Source organism: Pristis pectinata, chromosome 5 (genome assembly GCF_009764475.1).
Source record: "Pristis pectinata isolate sPriPec2 chromosome 5, sPriPec2.1.pri, whole genome shotgun sequence".
Lineage (NCBI taxonomy): Eukaryota > Metazoa > Chordata > Chondrichthyes > Rhinopristiformes > Pristidae > Pristis > Pristis pectinata.
Window position 1 is genome coordinate 12376281 of NC_067409.1, and position 18606 is coordinate 12394886.

Genomic DNA, 18606 nt, shown 5'->3' on the forward strand with positions numbered 1-18606 from the left:
CCAAATTAAGACAGTACATTACAGGTAATAATCTCTGAAGTCTTACCCAAGTCATACTCAAAATCATAGGCGCAAACTGATGTCAGTGTTAAATTTCTGGCAGAAAGTTGGATGCAAGGGTTTTGATTCATAGAGCAGCAGTTCTGAGGAAAAAGGAAGTTGTTCTAATGGATGGACCCTCCTTAAACTAGGTCAAGCCCATTGATTGTCATATTGAATAACTAAGATGGCAGATACAGGATAAAACAAATGAAGGTGGTGAGGTGGGTGTGGGGGGGGGGGGGGTTGGGGTGACAAGAGAATGAGAACATTATTTAGGTGGTAGGTTCAAGAAGGGGCATGTTTAAAAGACTACCCAGCAGAACAGTAATTTTGGTAAAAATAGCAGAGTCAGTCAGGAAAGGACCAAAAAATTGAGATAATTGGGTATGTGACTAAGATTATAACGGAGAAGCCAAAAGAAAATGACACTATGTATAGCAGAACAAAGAATATGCAAATAAGATGAATTAGATAGAAATAAGGAGTTTCACCTTCAAGTTTATTGCCATAGGCATACATACCCAGGGTATAAATGCCATGAAAATTAACTTTCTGCAGCAGCAGCAGTTAATCTGGGATACTTGTGCATTTTAAGGAGATTTGCAAAATGGAAAGGTTTGGTATGGATAACAAGTGATAGGATAAAAAGAAAGGATGTTAAATAGAAAAATCAAGATGCAGTTTGGGCTTAAATAACTTAGTGGCTGCAGGTTTATATTCTCCTAATAGTACTTAAATGGGAAGGCAGAAAATACTGTCAAGAAATTAGAGGTGTTTTTAAATATGGCAGTATTGATTGGGGATTTTATTAACTGGACAATCCACAGTTGTGATAATATGAAGGATAGGTTGATGAAATTAATTGAGAATACTAAATCAGTACTTCAAGGAACTAATGAGGAAAAGGATTACTTTGGATCTAGCACTACACAATGAAAGCATGATATTTAACATTATAGTAAGGAAGTCTCAGAGAAGAGTAATCATATTATAGCACAGGAGCATCATCAATGAATCTAGAGTCTTAGATTATTGATTAGGAGAGTTCAAATCCCATCACAGCAACTGTGAATTTATATTCAAGAAATAAAATAGATGCAGGATAAAAAAAACATGGCAAATATGGTAGTGATTATGAAACTATTATAAACACTTATCTAATGAATTAATTTCCTTCATGGAAACAAAGAACAACTGGCTGATCAGAGTGGATGTGAAGAGGATGCTGCTTCTTGTGGGAGAATCTACAACTAAGGATTAAATAAGGGGTCACCCATTTAAGATTGAGATGTGATGTTGTTCTCCCAGAGGATCAAGAGTCTTTGGAACTCTTTCCTCAAAGGATGATGGAAGCAGATTATTTTTAAGGTTATGGTAGGAAACTGTGGATAAGCAAGGGGGTGAAGAGTACCAGAATAGTTGGGATTCAAAGTTGAGGTTATAATTAGATCTGCGTGGTCTTACTCAATGACGGAGCAGGGTCAAGAGGCTGACTGGCCTACTTCTGCTCCTGATTTGTATATTTGTATATGAAAAAAGACATTATCCCAAGGGCCATGGGACTGGGGATAACATAACAGCAAGAACTGAAGACAGTTAACAGACATAATATAGTAGAAATGAGTGGAAAACTTTCAGACAGTTACACCATTACTGGGTTTTGTAAAGTCAGTGTTTTGGTTCTCAGCTGTTTACAATCTATATTAAGAAGACAGTGCAACATGTCCAAGTTTGCTATTAACACAATGCTGGGTGAAAAAGTCAAAGCAGAAAATGCTGGGAATACTGAGCAGGCCAGTAGCATCTGTGGACAGAGATATTAACATTAAATGCCTCAGACTGATGATCCTTCGTCAGAACTAGAAAAATGAGATAATAAGCGTGTTTTCAGTTGTACAGAGGACTCGAGAGAACAAAAGGAATGTCTGTGATAAATGGAGACCAAGGTTGTCCAGGTGACAAATTCTGATGTTCTCCAAGAGAGGGAAATTAATGTTTGTAAACTACTGCTGAATAACAGCTGATATGTGAGGAATGTAAATAGAGGAAGATGAACACGAGCAGCAGAGAAAGAAAAATGTGTTTAACTGTGAGATGCAGTTGCCGGAAACCTGAAATAAAAGAGATTGCTGGAAAAACTCAGTAGATCAAGTAGCATCTGTGGAGAAAGGGAAAACAAGAGGGAATGTTACAGGTGCAACTCTCTTTCTCATAGGATGGTAGAAACATATTCTTTTGAATATTTTTAAGGCAGAGATAGATAGATACTTTATAAGCAAGGGGGTGAAAGTCTACCATGACAGACAGGAACTGGAGTGAAGTTCCAATCAGATTATCCCTATTCTTACTAAATGGTGGAGCGTGCATCAAGGGCTGAGTGACCTACACTTGCTCCTAATTCATATGTTCATTGGTATGGTGGTTCCATCATACGGAGAGAGATTGAGTTGGCTATGCCCCTATTCTCTAGAGTTTAGAAGAATGAGAAATGGCCTCATTGAAACATACACAATTCTTAAAAAGGTTCAACGAGATTGAGGGAGGAAGGTGGTTTTCCTAGTTGAGGAGAGCAAAACTAGGGAGTTTCAAAAATAAGGGATAGGCCATTTAAGACTAAAATAAGGAACAACTTTCCACTCAAAAGGGTGGTGAATCTTTGGAACTCTCTATGCTGGAGGGCAGTGGAGATTCAATCATTGATGGTGTTCAAATGATAGATGATTTCTAGCTAGTAAAGGAGTCACGGGATATGGGAATACATAGGAAAATGGTGTTTCATGCAGATAATCAGTCATGATATCTTGTTAAATGTCCTACTCCAGATCCTATTTCTTATGTCCAATGACTGCGATGCTTCCCTCTGAGATACTAACGGTAATCTTGTAATTTCTTAAGCATCACAGGTCCTCACAAACTTGGAAGGTTTAATTCACAATCTCTTTTTGGCATGTTAAAATCTTATTTATGGTAATCGGATGAAAAATGTAATAATGTTGAATACATACCGGTTGCCATCAGGGAATGGTGACTGAGGGATAGAAGAGTAATTGGCGGTGATGCATCGCCCACTTCCAGGTGTTAAGGGTGTTTGGTGTTGTGATGCAATCACACCATTCATAGCTGGAACCCTGGTAAAGCCTCCATTTCCTTTTAAAGAAACAAGAAAAGTCACCGTCAAAATACCAATGTTGTTACCATGTAACTAATGATTTGCATGTAGACAGAATGACATCTTTTCTAAGTCCCACAAGGGACTAATAGTCTCCTTTTTTTGGGAAGTTGATTGATTTTATGTAGGCAAAGGATCAGGCAATCTGAAAAATAATTCTATTTATATAGCACTTTACAAATTCTCAGTATCACTAGGTACTATATGATCAATATCTATTGGGAATGAATTCACTGTGCAATTTGTAGACAGATATGGCAGCTAATTTATTAAAAGCAAAATGAAATGGGTGCTGAATTGTAGTGTTTTCATCATGGCAGTTTAGGCAGAAATATACAGAGAATTTTGGATCCTCTTTGAAAAACGATAAAAGTTTTTGACATCTACTCAAATTCGGCAGATGGAGGACTCAGCTGTCTGTTGCAATACAAATGTCAACAACAGGGATAGCTCAGATTATGGCTCTACTCCCAGAGAAGGACTTAAATCCCCCACATGTTGATAAAACATATGGGATAGTCATCTGTGGGGATTCCCAAAATGATAAAAGAGTACTGCCAAACTTGGTCATGATATACAGGGCAGATTTCATTGGTGACCTTTTCAGTTGAAAGTTATCAGAAGACTATGTTTATTTATCCAGAAATGAACATTGTTTGAATATGTGAATCAAATTTTTCTCTGTAATTTGTCTCAGTTACTAGTGCAATTCATTTTAATAATAAGACAGCTCATGGATGAAAGTAACTATAAAGCAAGCATCTTCAACAATTTTCCAGACAATCAGAGCTGTGTCCTCTCTCCTGATGTAGGATTTCAACCTGAAACATCAACAATTCCTTTCCTCCTGCAGATTCTGCTTGATCAGCTGAGTTCTTCCAGCAGGTTGATTGATTGATTTAATTTAGGTTTTCCCATAATTTCTTTATAGAAATCAATTCAAACTTCTGAAATTTCTGCTGATCATCTTGGGTGAAAGTTGTGATTTACAGAACAGATATTTAAATTATTCTTGTCCCATTCTTACACTCTGAGAAACAGGAAGTCAGATTTAATGCACTAATCCCCACTACAGGGGAGTTACTGAACTGCAGTGTTTCTCTTTAGGGATCACCAGTGAGCAGTACTAATGGTGAGTATTTAGATTGTGAGGTAGACACAAATTAAAAACCCCCATCCAAGTTGTAAAATTTTCCATGAATAATTATCAACAGCAAATACAATTTACAATATCATGAACTCTGCTAATCATATCACTGAAAACATAAATTATATAGCTGAATATGAATATTTTGAAACCAAATTGCAGCAATCTCAGTGCATGATTGATAGCCAGAATTATAAAACAACAGCATATCTTTCAAATATTTAACACATTCTGTAAAATCTCTTACTGCGGCAATAATTAAAATACAAATTTTTAAGTGCCATATATATTTAGCGGATGTCTGAACTTATGGATAGGATAGATCTTAACCACATCACAAGACAGTAATTTCTGAGCTGTGCTTAATACTCAGAATATAAATAATGAAAATTAGAAAATTACAGAATCTCTGAATTAGTATACTGAATTGAGACAAAGATAAAATAAGTAATAACTATAATTAGGATGTTAGGCAAATGCAATAATACTGTATTTATACTTGCTAATTTCTGTAAGACATGTGATGCTTATTAAATAATGTTGCCTGTCTCCAATGGTTGTGGTGCAGCAGATTTCTCAAAGCTGGTACCTCCAAGCATATACAAGAGTACATGTACAATTATATTTAAGAGCCTGCATACATAAATTTCTATTTCATATTGCTTCCAACTTAAGCACAGTTAGCGTTGTACTGGCAAGTCATAGCAAAGCTTTTTCTACTTTTTGCTGCAATTATATCTGCATTTCGACCACATGATAACCCAAACTGTTCTTAATCAGACTGCAACAACAGCATAGATGAAATTAGGATTTCAAATTTTACAATTTAAAACTGCCAACCTTACCAATATGTTTTTTTTTGGGGGGGGGGAAGGGAAACAAAAGACAACAGACCCTACAGTACAATTGTGTTTGAATGAAGCAATTGTCAATACATGTCAACTACTAAACATGTCAGTAATCTAATTATTTTTGCATTAAATAACTACATTGTTTTAACATATACAAAGTTTCTCGGGACTGCATGGAGCTTTGAGGTAGTCTGCTACAGCGTAAATTCATAGCATTAAGCAATTCTATACCATGGTCAGGTGGAGGCAAAGGCAGTGCAGGTGGAGGAGGCTGGTTAGCTGAAGGACTTAACACGGCTGTGAACAGATCCTCCACTTCCTTTCCTTCCAGTTCTGCATTTGAAAGAAAAAGAGATATTAAATGGTAATAAGAATTACATTATGATATAAAGATTGTGTGTTAATCTGTCTACATAGCCGAAAACAATTACCTGGGATTTTGTAAAGATTACTCAGAATTGTACCTACAAAACAAAATGGAACTTTTCAGTCAGTTTGAAGAAAATCCTGAATGTGTATCCAAAACAAAGCATGGGTAACCATCAAATTATCTTACCATCTGTGACTATTTTCTCAAGGTCAGGGCTAAGTATTCGGTCTAGTTGTTCCTCAGTCAAAGGTCGTGAACCTTGGCCTCCACTTGATTGGGAAACGGAGGATGGATCCTCTGAAATTGGGCCAATATCCAGTCCAGCTGAACAAAAAGTTAGTTTGATTATTTTGGCAGTCATCAATTAAGTGCAACAGAAACATCTGCTTCATGAAGCTGGCAATGCTACTTAGTTACCACTATGTTTTCTTAATTCTAAAGCTTTATACTTATCAAGAACTCTTTAAATACGGCTCTGGTTTGTGAAAGTCACATACAGATTATTAGTCAGTTATGAGTAGTAAGAGCATTGCAGCACCTAGAATCACAGATTATTACAGCACAGGAACACTGATTCAAGTGCTGCAAAATCTTATGGCTCTAGGTTATGCTGCTTTATTTCTTCACATGCTCACACCTAGTCTAATCCCAGTCTTCACTCACATACCTTCAATATTCCTTTTTTCAAGTAAATATTTAAAGAATCAGCTTCAAGATTTATAGCTCCAAACTGCAAATCTCACAGCATCTAAAGAAATTATTTGTGATCTATTAATTCTGATTCTCTAAAATTTATCCACCCATTTTACTGCTTCAATTCCACTAAGGTGAACTGCCGAGAAGTACCTGAGAAGGTAGTTTTATTTTTATACACAGGTAGGATTTTGAATGCATTATTTCATGGGCAAGAGTAAATTGATTTAACTGTAGTCTCACAAAGGGAAATGGATAAACATTCAAAGAAAGTAAGACAGAGATATACATAGTGGTTTTGGGATTTACTGGGTTGTTTTTCAAAAGGAGATTCAGTTGGCTGCATAGCTTCCTTCTGTGCTGCACCCTTCTATATATCCTAATTGCAAACCTTCATAAATCTTGGAGTTCTGTTAGGCTTGATTCTGATTAGCAATTGTAAATTCATTTTGGCCAGTGCTGTTTTCACCAACTCTATACTATTATAAAACAGAATCCTCTATTTGTACACATAATTCCAACTGTATTTTTATACATTCATCATTACTAGCTTCCTTTATTACTTGATATCTCTGAATCATATAGTGAGCATTTTATTTCCTATCCTTAGTTTTACTTCCAGAGTGCATCCTTTCATATTTTTACACTGCACCTAATATCTTACGTCCTTGTGGTTTTTCAGGTCTGTTAAAAATCTGCCAGACCCAAAATTTACTATAATCTGAATTATACTTACTCTAAACTCACAAGGATAATTTATGTATGTACTAAATAAGGACAGCTGCAGTATGCCTGTGAAACAACACAAACAATATTCTGTAAAAAAATTTTCACCCCCTCCCCTTGCTATAATCCTACCTGTAGTAATTTATCAGTCGTTCAATAATTCCACATAGTCTGCATACACTATACATTTTTATTTCTCAAAATGAATTCTACAAATAAACCCAAGCACTACCTCCCTAGAAGAAAGTGTATTGATCTTGTGTTTTGTAATTTCTGAGTCACAAAGTTATATAAAAAAGGTGGCTTTGGGTCTGGATATACATCGTGCAAGAGCAATACACTAGTCTAACCTGCACCTTGTCCCCACATTGTCCTGCAAATTCTCTTTTCAGATACTTATTCAGCTCCTTTTTGAATACGACAATTAAATCTGCCTCCACTACCACTCTGCATAGTGCATAACAGACCCTAACTGCATGCTGTATAAAAAGGTTTTCATGTTACTTTGGTTCCTTTGCCATTCACAATCATTCTATGTCCTCTAGCTCTTGACCCTTCCATCAATGGCATCAGTTTCTCTCCAAGTCATGATTTGAAACACCTCCATCAGATCCCCATGCAACCTACTCTATCCAGGAAGAATAACCCCATCTTCTCCAGTCTATCCACAAAAGTCCCTCATCACTGCAACCATTTCAGTAAATTTCATATACCTTTCTAAATACTATAATTGTAGTTGAACCACAGCATTGATGGAGGTTCATTATGCTTCTATAAAGTGCTAGATCTTTTAAAACAACTTTTTCAACCTGCACTGCCACTTTCAATAAGCCAGGTTTTAAGGAGCATCTTAAAGCAGAAAAGATAATAACTATGGATCTGTTGAATAGCTATCATCTGAACCCAAGTTGATTGCTGCAAGATGTCTTCAGTGATAAGGTCCACTCCTCTTTGCTTGCCTTATAAGTAACATTCTCTCCATCATAAAGGTCAGAAGTGATAACATTCACTTATGACTGCAACTCCTCAAATGACAAGCAATCCAACAAGACCTGCACTATGTTTAGCCACAGGCTGGTAAGTAGCTTAAGTACCAGTCAGATCACGACTCTAACCACTCCCAAGAAATTCAATACCATTTTCATTCTCAAGTTTCACGTAACTAAAATCCTGGGGGACTTAGTTGGCTTAAAACTTAACTGGCTTAAAACTTAACTGGATCAGCCACATAAATGCTGTGGATACATAAACAGTCAGAGACTAGACCTTCTGCAACAAGCCATTTACCTCCTGACTTCCAAAGCTATTCTATCTCAGAGGCAATTCAAGAGCTTGATGGAATATTCTCCATTTGCCTCTAAGTACAGTTCAACAACATTCAAGAGGTTGTTTTGTACAACATTCAATGTTGAATACTATCCACTACGCGGCCCTTTTGATTGGCATCCCATTCACTACCAGCTGGGCTCACACCATTTACAAAGTGCACTTTAATAACTTGCCAAGACTTCTTCAAAGACACCATCTAAACCTGCATCCTCTTAATGCCTAGAAGAAGAGAAGCAGGTGCAAGTTCTTCTCTAAGTCACACACCATTACAATGGAAACTTTCTTCAATGTCACTGGGTCAAAATCTTGAAATTCCAGTCTAACAGCACTACCACCACAAAAGTGCAATAGTTCAAGTAGGCAGCTTTCAACCCCCTTCCTAAGGGCAACCTGGGATGAGTAAAGCCAGAGAGCCTTGACAGAGACATCTCTATCTCTTGACTGAATAATTTAAAAAAATAACCATTTATAGATACATGTAAATGATCCCTCTAGGAAGACAAACCCTCATTAATGTTGAGCCTCTTTCCATGATATTATTGCTCACATCTTCAGAGCAGAGCTGATGATAATAGACAGCAGGTTTTATTTTAAGAAGAAATGGGAACCTTGTTTCAAGAAATTTCTTGGCAATAATTGGCTGGGTTAGGAAGCACACATGACTTTATAGTTCCATTCTTCCATGTTTCCCTCAAACTCCATTATTTTTAAATAGACAATCTTTGTTACCACAAGTAAATTCGAGCCTAATCAGATATAGAGAAGCAAAGGAAGGGGAAGAAAGGCTGGAGGGCAAGGGATGCTGCATACAGGAATAAAACCAAATAGTGTGAACTACTCGGTTTCTTGTCCACAACGTTAATATGCTGTTATTTCTTCAAAGTTTGGCCCATTGTCCTTGTCAATATGAAATATATTTTCTATATTCTTTCATACACATCATTTTCCTTCAGCTTTAGCTACAAGTGCAGGTGTGGGGCGTGCCCTTCTTATTCCCCCCCCCCCCCCCCCCCCCCCCCAAGTCCATTGCTAAAATTCACTTTCATTCCCTTTATACCAAGAAACAATTTTCACAATCTCAAAACAAATACCTTGTCCATGAAAGCTAAATGCAAGTTCAGGGCTGCACACCAAGAATATTATGTTTAAATCATCTATTCTATTTGAAGTCATTGTTATTCTACTGTCTATTGCTGATGCAAAATGCAGTTTACTCTTCAAGCAAATTAATGGCATGATAAAATTTGTTAGTGCAACAGAATAAACAGGAAGAACTTAGGAAGTCAAAGGATTTCTCCAAATTGCACACACAGGCATGGACAGACATTGTGTTGGATGAGACAAAAGCACCAGACATGAGACTACTGCTATCCACCATTTAGTCTCTTACCAAATGGAGATGGTGAATTCTCGACCTGGAAAGTGCATAAATCAAGACCTACAGGACCCAAACCAGATAAAATGGATAAATAACTGGGGAATTAAAAGAAAACACAAATAAAATGCAAGCACAATATAAGCAACTTAACAGCATGCTTCAGGCATTGGGCAGTTGAGCATTAGGTAGCTAAGCACTGGTTGTTAATGTCTCAGATAACTGCATCAAATAGCAAGCAAAGCACATCACAGCAAAAAAGAAATATTGAAATAAAACAGGCACAAAAGAAGATGTCATTACAAATAACAGCTACAAAAGAGGTGATGGAAACCTAGGTAAAATGAAATGTTCAAACATCACAGGAATCCATATATTCTTCCACTGAGTACACTAGAAATATCTGGGGTTGCCTATGAGATTCAAAGTAGTGTCCAAACATACCTGACTCATCTCTTGCTTTTCTCAATTCATCAGAAAGTATTCCAAGGATATCATCTTCTGTAGTAAGGACTTCTGATAGATCAGCAAGTGGATCATCTCCGTTACCTGCAGAGCAATCAATTAGCTCATAAACTTTACAGAAAAAGGTACAAATTTGCATGACAACTTCTATTTATGTGATGTGAACATGTATGTAGTGGGCTGCATATAGTGCCCATCATTAACTGGATGAGTTGGTGGTGAAACACTTTCCTGAACTGTTGAAAACTATAACGGCTTCCACGATGGCCTGAAAAATGTAATAGCTTGCTCGTCCATTTCAGATTTCCAGAAAACCTTTCCAATTGGATTGATTACATTACCCCAAGATGGGTAGAAGTCCTCCTTGTGTTATTCCCTAAACCAGTTGCTCATCTCACTGGTTTTTTGCAACTGCTGTGTTTCTAACTGCCACCACACCAAGGTAATCAAGACGGGCAGCATTTTAAGATGTTTTACAATCCGAATTTCTTGTACATGACCAGATCAAAATTAAACAGGAAGGCATGAACACGACAGATGACATTATGAAGTAAAAAAAAAGTAGGTATTAAAAGAAACCTTACAATAAAGAGAACTTTGGCGAATGTAACAAACTGGGAACAGCCTTATTCATGCTGTATTAAGACTTCCTATGTTAGGATAGAAGCTGCCCAATGTGATACATGACTGTTTACTGAACAAGACAGTTAAAGGATGCAACAAAACCACTTGCACATTGAAATGATTCAATTAACATTCTAGAAAGGGAAGTATGGGCACTCCTGGGTAACAGTAGCTTAACATGATTAACTGTGGCAGCATATGGCATGAACCAGCACCACAAATCAATATTTAGTTAGCCATTTCTGGAAGGAACAACTTCAAAGTAATGAGAAAAGTGCATAAATAAATCACATGGGGATTGGCAGCAAGGAAAAGCAGCTAAAGGCCAATAGAAAGAGGGGACTTCTATTTATGTAGGTTAAGTACATTTCAAGGACTATTTCAAGGATCTGATAACATCAACAAGAAATTATCGAAAGACCTTTGACTATACCTGCACACTGGTAAAATACTGCCAGATTATTTGACTGCTTATGGAAAAAAATGGGGAAATACATAATGAACTAGCAAAGGAAGAAGCTGATAGCTCTACAATGATAGAGTACATGACACTAACCACATCCATCCACTGTACAACTGGAATTAACAAATAAAATGATGAGACATACTGCCATAAATTATAGATAATCTGATCTCAGTGGTTTTGAAAAGCACACTATAAATGCTGCATTCAGTTTTGGCCAAAGCACAAGGGAAAAATCTAAACACTGGAAGCAGAGAGAATACATTATTCCTGGCATCATCAAAGTTAGCTGAGGGATAAGGAAAAAAATATTTAATCATTAGGAGTGGTACTTCAGGTTAAACCACTACAACTGGACAAGTACACACAAACTGGCAAAAGCTAAAAAAGTTTAGGAGTGATATACATATATGATGGGCAGTACACTGGGCCTGCAGGTACTGTTGCTCTCTTAAAGCTCCAGCATTCCAAGTTCAATTCTGACCTCCGGTTCCGTAAGGAATTTCAGTGTTCTCCCTCCAAATGTATGGGTTTCCCCTGCACTCAGCTTTCCTCTCATTCTTCCTTGATGGGCTAGGAGTTAAGTAAATTCCCCTTGGTGTAGGTGCCTGGAGTCATTAGAGACATAATTAAATGCTGCAATGTGGATATGATGGATTTCATTCGAATAAGCTAAATGAGTAATACAAGGAATGAATACAGGGTGTTAAAGAGGGAAATAGAGACTGCTTTCCTGATCAGTTTCTCTCTGTATATCTAAGGGCAAAACTATGAGGAGGAAAAGGGCAAGGTTATGCCCTGTATTATACTGGCATAGAATGGACTTCTCTCCCCTTTCCAATGGTAAGCATTAATGCTTGATGTTATAAGCTCCATACATACCCTGCCCTCCCTGTTGTTTTGTAGCCACTTGTGCTGCAGCTGAACTCAACAGTGGGTCAGAGGAAGGATTCAGGAAGTTTACGTTCATATTTGGTGCTCTGTTTGGTAGTTGTGATGATTCTTCATCAGATAGAGCATCCAAAATGGACTTGCTCTGTCGACTTGTATGCAGCAAATGTTTTCCAAAGAAGGCTTCCTGAGAAAAGAATGCACAGAAAGAAATAAGTCGACATTATAACCACTGCACTTCAAAATTGATTTTGCTAGTCCATATTGATTACTTGGTGACTTGATTTTGATTAGGTGAAATCAAACTTTTGTTTTTTTCCCCCAAGTTGAATCACCCTAAAGTAGTTTTGCTGTTCATATTTCGCCAACATTAAATTCCAAACGTGAATCTTAACAGAATTCTGATATTTCATTTCATGAACTGTATAAAGTCAAGGAGGATACTGAAAATCTGGAATAAAATCAAAACAGCTGGAGATATTCAGGTCAGCAACATCTGAGAATAAAGAATCAGAGTTGACATTTCAGGTCAAAGACCCTTCATCAGATATTATGTTGGAGTTCTGAAAGCAGTCAGGATCAGCTCCAGAAAATCAGGGTGGTCAAGGTTGTTTCTTCTATTTGCATTTGTTTGAGGATCCAAACAACTGAAGGTTGTTCAGAGGAAGGGGTCATTGCCAGGCTCATCACAGCTCCTACCGCAGTCATTAAGGTAATGGATATCAGTACAAAGGGATGTACTTCCCTGCTTGGGGCACAAATGGCTTGATATCTAAACTCAAGCAAAATCTATGCCACAAACATCTAGGTGGAACATAGAACAGTACAGCACAGGAACAGGCCACAATGTCTGTGCCAAGCATGATGCCAAATTAAACTAATCCCTTCTGTTCGCACATAATTCATATCCTTCCATTCCCTGCATATTCATGTGCCTATCTAAATCCCTCTTTAACACCATTATCGTATGTGCTTCCAGTAACACCCCTGGCAGCACATTCTAGGCACCTTCCACTCTGTGTAAAAAAAAACTTGCTCCACACATTCTCTTTAAACTTTCCCCATTTCACCTTAAAGCTATGTCCTCTAGTATGCAACATTTCTACCCTGGGAAAAAGATTCTGACTGTCTTTCCTATCTACGCCTCTCATAATCTATAAACTTCTATCAAATCTCCCCTCAACCTCTAATGCTCCAGAGAAAACAACCCAAGTTTGTTCAACCTCTCCTTATAGCTCATATCCTCTAATCCAGGCAATATCCTGGTAAATTTCTGCATCTTCTCCAAAGCCTCCACATCCCTTCTGTAATGAGGCAATCAGAAGTGCACGCAATTCTCCAAGTGCAGCCAAACCAAAATTTTATACAACAGCACCATGACTTCCTGACTCTTGTACTCTATGCCCCTAGCAACAAAGTCAAGCATGCCATACACCTTCTGTACCACTCTATCTACTTGCATGGCCACTTTCAGGGAGGTATGGACGGACCCCAAGATCCCTCTGTACATCAAGGTAGCAGTACATGGCTGGTCAGAGGTACACTGAGGTGGTGGAAATCAATTTTGCTGTTTCAGCTTATTTAGGTTATTAACTGGGACTTAACAGCAGATGCTTTAAGTACCAGTATAGCAACCAGTCAAAAGGAAGCTAGGGAAAAACCTATCTTAACTAAGGGGGTTACATAACAAAACAATTGTAGTTTTATCTATATAGATTCAACACAGATCTGTACATATAAATGAGAGATAAATTGTCCTTTCAAGAATTGGCATAGACACAATCAGCCAAATCGATTATAGGCATTATATTATTTTGGAAAAGCTGCTTTTAAACTTTTTGCCAGTCTTGAGCAGTGTGGCAGTTGGGTGGCAGAGGGCATGGGGAGCAAAACAAACACCAGGCAAAATTAAGCAAAACAAACTCCAGTATGAAGTAATCATTAGCTTTGACTTCTGGCTAAGAAAGTTGAAGTGATAATCCATAAAATGAATTGGAGAACCGCTACCCTTTTCAGTATTCCAGAGTTTTTGTTTACTTCTCAGCACAGCTGTACACATCATCTGTCAGACGATAGCAGCCAATCTAGATTGTCCACATGGCAAATGGGTGCCAGTATCTTCGGATCTCAGCCACACAGAAAAAGTTATTTGCCTGTTTTCTGAAGCCCGCTTTTAAAGAAAACTGTTGGATTTCATACCATTATAGTTTTAACTAGGATATATGGTACAGAAAAACACAAAAAAAAATAGGAGTAAGTCATTTTGGGCACAGAAACTGAACACTTGGCCTAATTGGTTCAGGTCAATGTTTACGCCTCATTTGAGCCTTCTCTATTGTCTTCTCTGCTAAATCCATTAAGATCTTTATTAGTCACACGTACATCAAGACACAAAGAAAAATGCATTTTTAGTGAAATTATACCCTTCTCCCTCATGTTTGTCTGGTTTCCTTTTAAATAGATTTACACTATCTGCTCCAAGTCACTCTCTATAGCAGTCAGGTCCTCATTTTCACCACGCTTTGGGTTAAGAAGCTTTTTATGAATTTGTTATTGGATAATTTGCTGACCATCTTATATTGAGTACTTTCTAGTCATCACTCTCTCTGCATCCCTTCCATAATTTTAACGAACTCTTTAAAGTCATCTCTTAACCATTAAAAAATTATATATTATATATGCACAAATATAAACAAAATATACACTCATTTCTGGTATAATTCTCCCAGCACCCTTTCCAGCACCTCTCTAGCCTTTCTTGTCATATGGTGACCAGAACTGTATAGAGCTCAGATCCTACCAAGGTTGTTAGATATTTTAATTCATTTGAAGGAGACTGGGAATAAAAAATAGTAATACAGCATGGAGTTATAAGATCATAAAACCTACATGGTTCAGCAATATGTTCTAACTGTTTCACCATAATGCAATTCATCTTTCCTCTAAAGAGACCACAAGCCTTCGTTGGCCCCTGAACACACTCAAGGGATTAAAGAACTAGAAATTATGCTTCCTTTGCCATTGATGCCCATATTCTGAGAATGAGTAAAAAAAAATCTTGAGGCAGCATTCGAGGAGAGAGAAATAGACCAAAGTTTCAGGTCTATGACAGGTAACTATTATGAAATTTTAATTCCAACTCCCCCTCCACAGGTGCTGCCAAATCTGCATAACATTTCTAAAATTCTGTTTTCATTTGCGCATGATTCAGTTTTTTAGTTGGGGCCTTAACACCAAGGTTGATGTCTATTACAACAACCTCTGTTGTGAAGTGGTTATCCAAAGCACATGCACCTCTGACAAAAAAAATACTCAAGGAATTAAAAATGGAAAGTGGCACAAGATTAAATAGACACAATCATAGTTGCTTTTCCCATCCTCTCCGTAACCAGAATTCCCAACAAAATCAACATAAGGTTCAATCTAATTGTTACAAATAATAGATCAAAGCAAGACTTCAGTAAAGAAACTTCTGTGTATAAAAACCTTGCAACAGAAACAGTCAAACCTAAAGCATCAATGAAAATACTGAGAACATAATAAAAGGTAACATTTATAATTACTCAACCAATGATCAAAATATAATATTCACAATTTCTGGTCCAAGAACTTTTACACATTGGATAATGTAGATTTCAGTGAAATAAAACAAAAACTGTTGGAAATACTCAGGTCAGGCATTATCTGCAGAGAGAAACAAAGCTAAATGTTTGAGGTCTATGATCTTTCATCACAACTGGTACCCCTTTGATTCTGAAGAACAATTTCTGTGCTACAGAAAAGAAAATTTCAACACAGGCCACTAACCTGGAAAAATAAAACTGTTTCTGGCTCTTCTGATGCCGCCAGACCTGCAAAGTATTTCTAACATTTTCTGTTTCTATTTTAGTTTTCCAGTATCTGCATTTTTTTTTGTTTTTCCATTAAAATGCAAATTTCCAAGATTTTTTTTTGACAAAACTCAGTAGAAAATTATTCTAAATGCTTGGATTTTTTTGAGAATAATTTCTGAATGTGTGATAATCTTCCCACCTTTCAAGCCAGGCATTCTGATCTAGAAAAGCAGTATGCATTTGGTTAGAAACAATAACTCTGTACCACTGTAAATTGGACTTTGACAGTGTAAGCTTATTTCTTGAGAACCCTTGAAACTTTATTCTATCAAAAACCTGTGCAAATTCAAACCTAGTGGTAAACACATATTTTTCCTTCAATTCAACAATTGACAATTCAAATTCCTGCTCAGAAAATTTCTCCACTCATTCAACCACTTTATTTTGTTTACATTTTCTTTTAAACATCCGTATGAAGCTCGTACAAGACTGACAAAACTTTGAAACCTGGAATTTTTTTTTTTAAAAAGAGTCCCGGATGATATTTAAAAGAAATGTATGTATCAATACACCTTAAGTGATGATACAGGTCTTAAAATCTGCTGAAATCATACATTATAGAGTCATTGAGCAAGGAAACAAGCCCTTCAGCCCAACTTGTCCATGCTAACCGTGGTGCCTTCTTGAGCTCATCTCATTTGCCTGCATTTGGTCCATATCCCTCTAAACCTTTTCTATCCATAAATCTGTCTAAATGTCTTTTAGTCATAGTAACTGTACCAGAACTCTACCAAGTTGACATAATTAAGACCTCAGATTGCCAAGCAGAATTTTATTGTGCTTTGGTTGGACACTATCCAAGGTAAAATGCTAATTCAGAAAAGCAGCAAAAATTCACTTGCTGTCACTTTTCTCTTTGTATGTAGCCAATGACATAAGAAAGAATAACAGTTGCACATAGTAGTATCCACTCTGTGCAAGCAAAGCATTCAAGAAGAAATAAAAAATTTTTCCTGAAAATGAGTGATGGGTTAAGGCACTTTGAATTAGCATACCTGCAGATAGGTTGGAAAAATTTCCTCCAATTTATTCTTCTTTTTCCTGTATCGCTTTTTCATTTTCTCTACAATCTCAGGGACAGCAGCTGCTGCATCGACAGGCATCTCTGATTGCTGTTCAACCCAACCTATACAAACAAATAAAAGAATTCATTTAACTCCATCATAGGAAATGTAAAATCTATCTGAGGGAAATGCAAGGTTGTTAACTTGAGCACACCCATAACTGCAAATGTATCATGTATTGGTTGTGGCTGATCCAGTGGTCCTGGAGATTTTAAATAAAAATCAAAGTTCAATGTTAAACTAGTGTACATTATGCAATACCGCAACGCAAGAGTACTTCTCTTTGCCAAACTTGATAAAATTAAGAATCCTTACAACAGAAGGTGAATTTATAACTCTCTGAAGTAGTTCAGTCTACAGGAGTAGCATGTCTGATAACAGTTATTTTGGAAATCATATATTCTTCGTTTGAGGTCCTCCCTAATTCATGTCCACATATTCACAACTTCTGGTTTGAGTAACTTAACTCTCTACTGGTGAAGTAAAACAGAAAACACAAGAAAGACTCAACAGGTTAGGCAACATCAGTGGAAAGAAAACACAGATGTGTTGCAGAGTGATCTTTCCTCACAACTGAGAAAAGTTAAGATTTTGGGTATTCTACAGATATCACTGGAACAGGCATGTGGCATGAACTGTAAAGTTACTTCTCTCCTTTTAGATATAGTTTTCCCAAAATATTTTTCTCTAAAACGAAGAAAATTATTCCAACTGCTTGGATTATTTGAGAGTGTGATATACGTCTTACCATCTTCCTTCCCAGCCATCATATCAGAGACTGAACCAGTGGAATTCTTCCTGGATAACGAACGCTTTGACTTATTCTGTCCTGTCCGACTCCTCTGGCGCACCATAAAACCACCAATTCCTATCAGGACAAGACATTAAGTGAATATAACTAGCATTGCCCGGAACAAAAAGTAATCAAGGTTATATTATGGATGGGAATTTCACCAAGCCATAACTTTATGATAAAGCTCACGTGACGATCGATTTCCCAAGACTAAGACTTGCAACAATTCATGCTTACAAAATGCCAAGATACATCTGAAGAGAGACAAAAGTGAAGAGAAATTTTCTGACACTGAGCAACATTTAAGCGAAGAGTTAAAAGAGATTAGATATGCATTGATGATACAGGAAATTTCATAAAAATGCTTGAATTTAGAGACACTGCAGAGGCAAAGGTGGACAGGGGTTCATAGTCTAAAAATGAGAGTCTGGCCTTTCAGGAGTGAAATTATAAAACACTTCTGCATGCAAGTTGTGGAAGACTGGTACTCTCTTCTGTAAACCAATTAATGTCAAACAAATTTATACCTTCATATCTGTGACTGATAAAGGTTTATTAAGCAAAGATGGAAGAGAGTCAAGGGCTAAATGGCTTTTTTAGGCCAAGATTTAGTCTTAAATATAGATGTCATGACTTAAAAAGTTGTATATGATACGAAACTGACCAAGTGGCTAAGGAAGAAGGCTGAAGGAAGATATTTATGGACTAGTC

At 37.0% G+C, this 18606-nt stretch overlaps 1 protein-coding gene across 1 annotated transcript in view; it reads right to left on the reverse strand.

The window, feature by feature from the left end:
• The window catches only part of LOC127571029 (histone-lysine N-methyltransferase 2C-like), a 355346-nt gene that overhangs the window by 71707 nt on the left and 265033 nt on the right, over positions 1 to 18606 (reverse strand). Inside the window, 9 exon segments of the mRNA XM_052017016.1 lie at positions 3048 to 3189; positions 5441 to 5542; positions 5641 to 5673; positions 5766 to 5903; positions 9718 to 9765; positions 10147 to 10251; positions 12137 to 12332; positions 17034 to 17164; positions 17851 to 17970. Of these exon segments, the coding sequence (XP_051872976.1) occupies positions 3048 to 3189; positions 5441 to 5542; positions 5641 to 5673; positions 5766 to 5903; positions 9718 to 9765; positions 10147 to 10251; positions 12137 to 12332; positions 17034 to 17164; positions 17851 to 17970 (1015 nt within the window).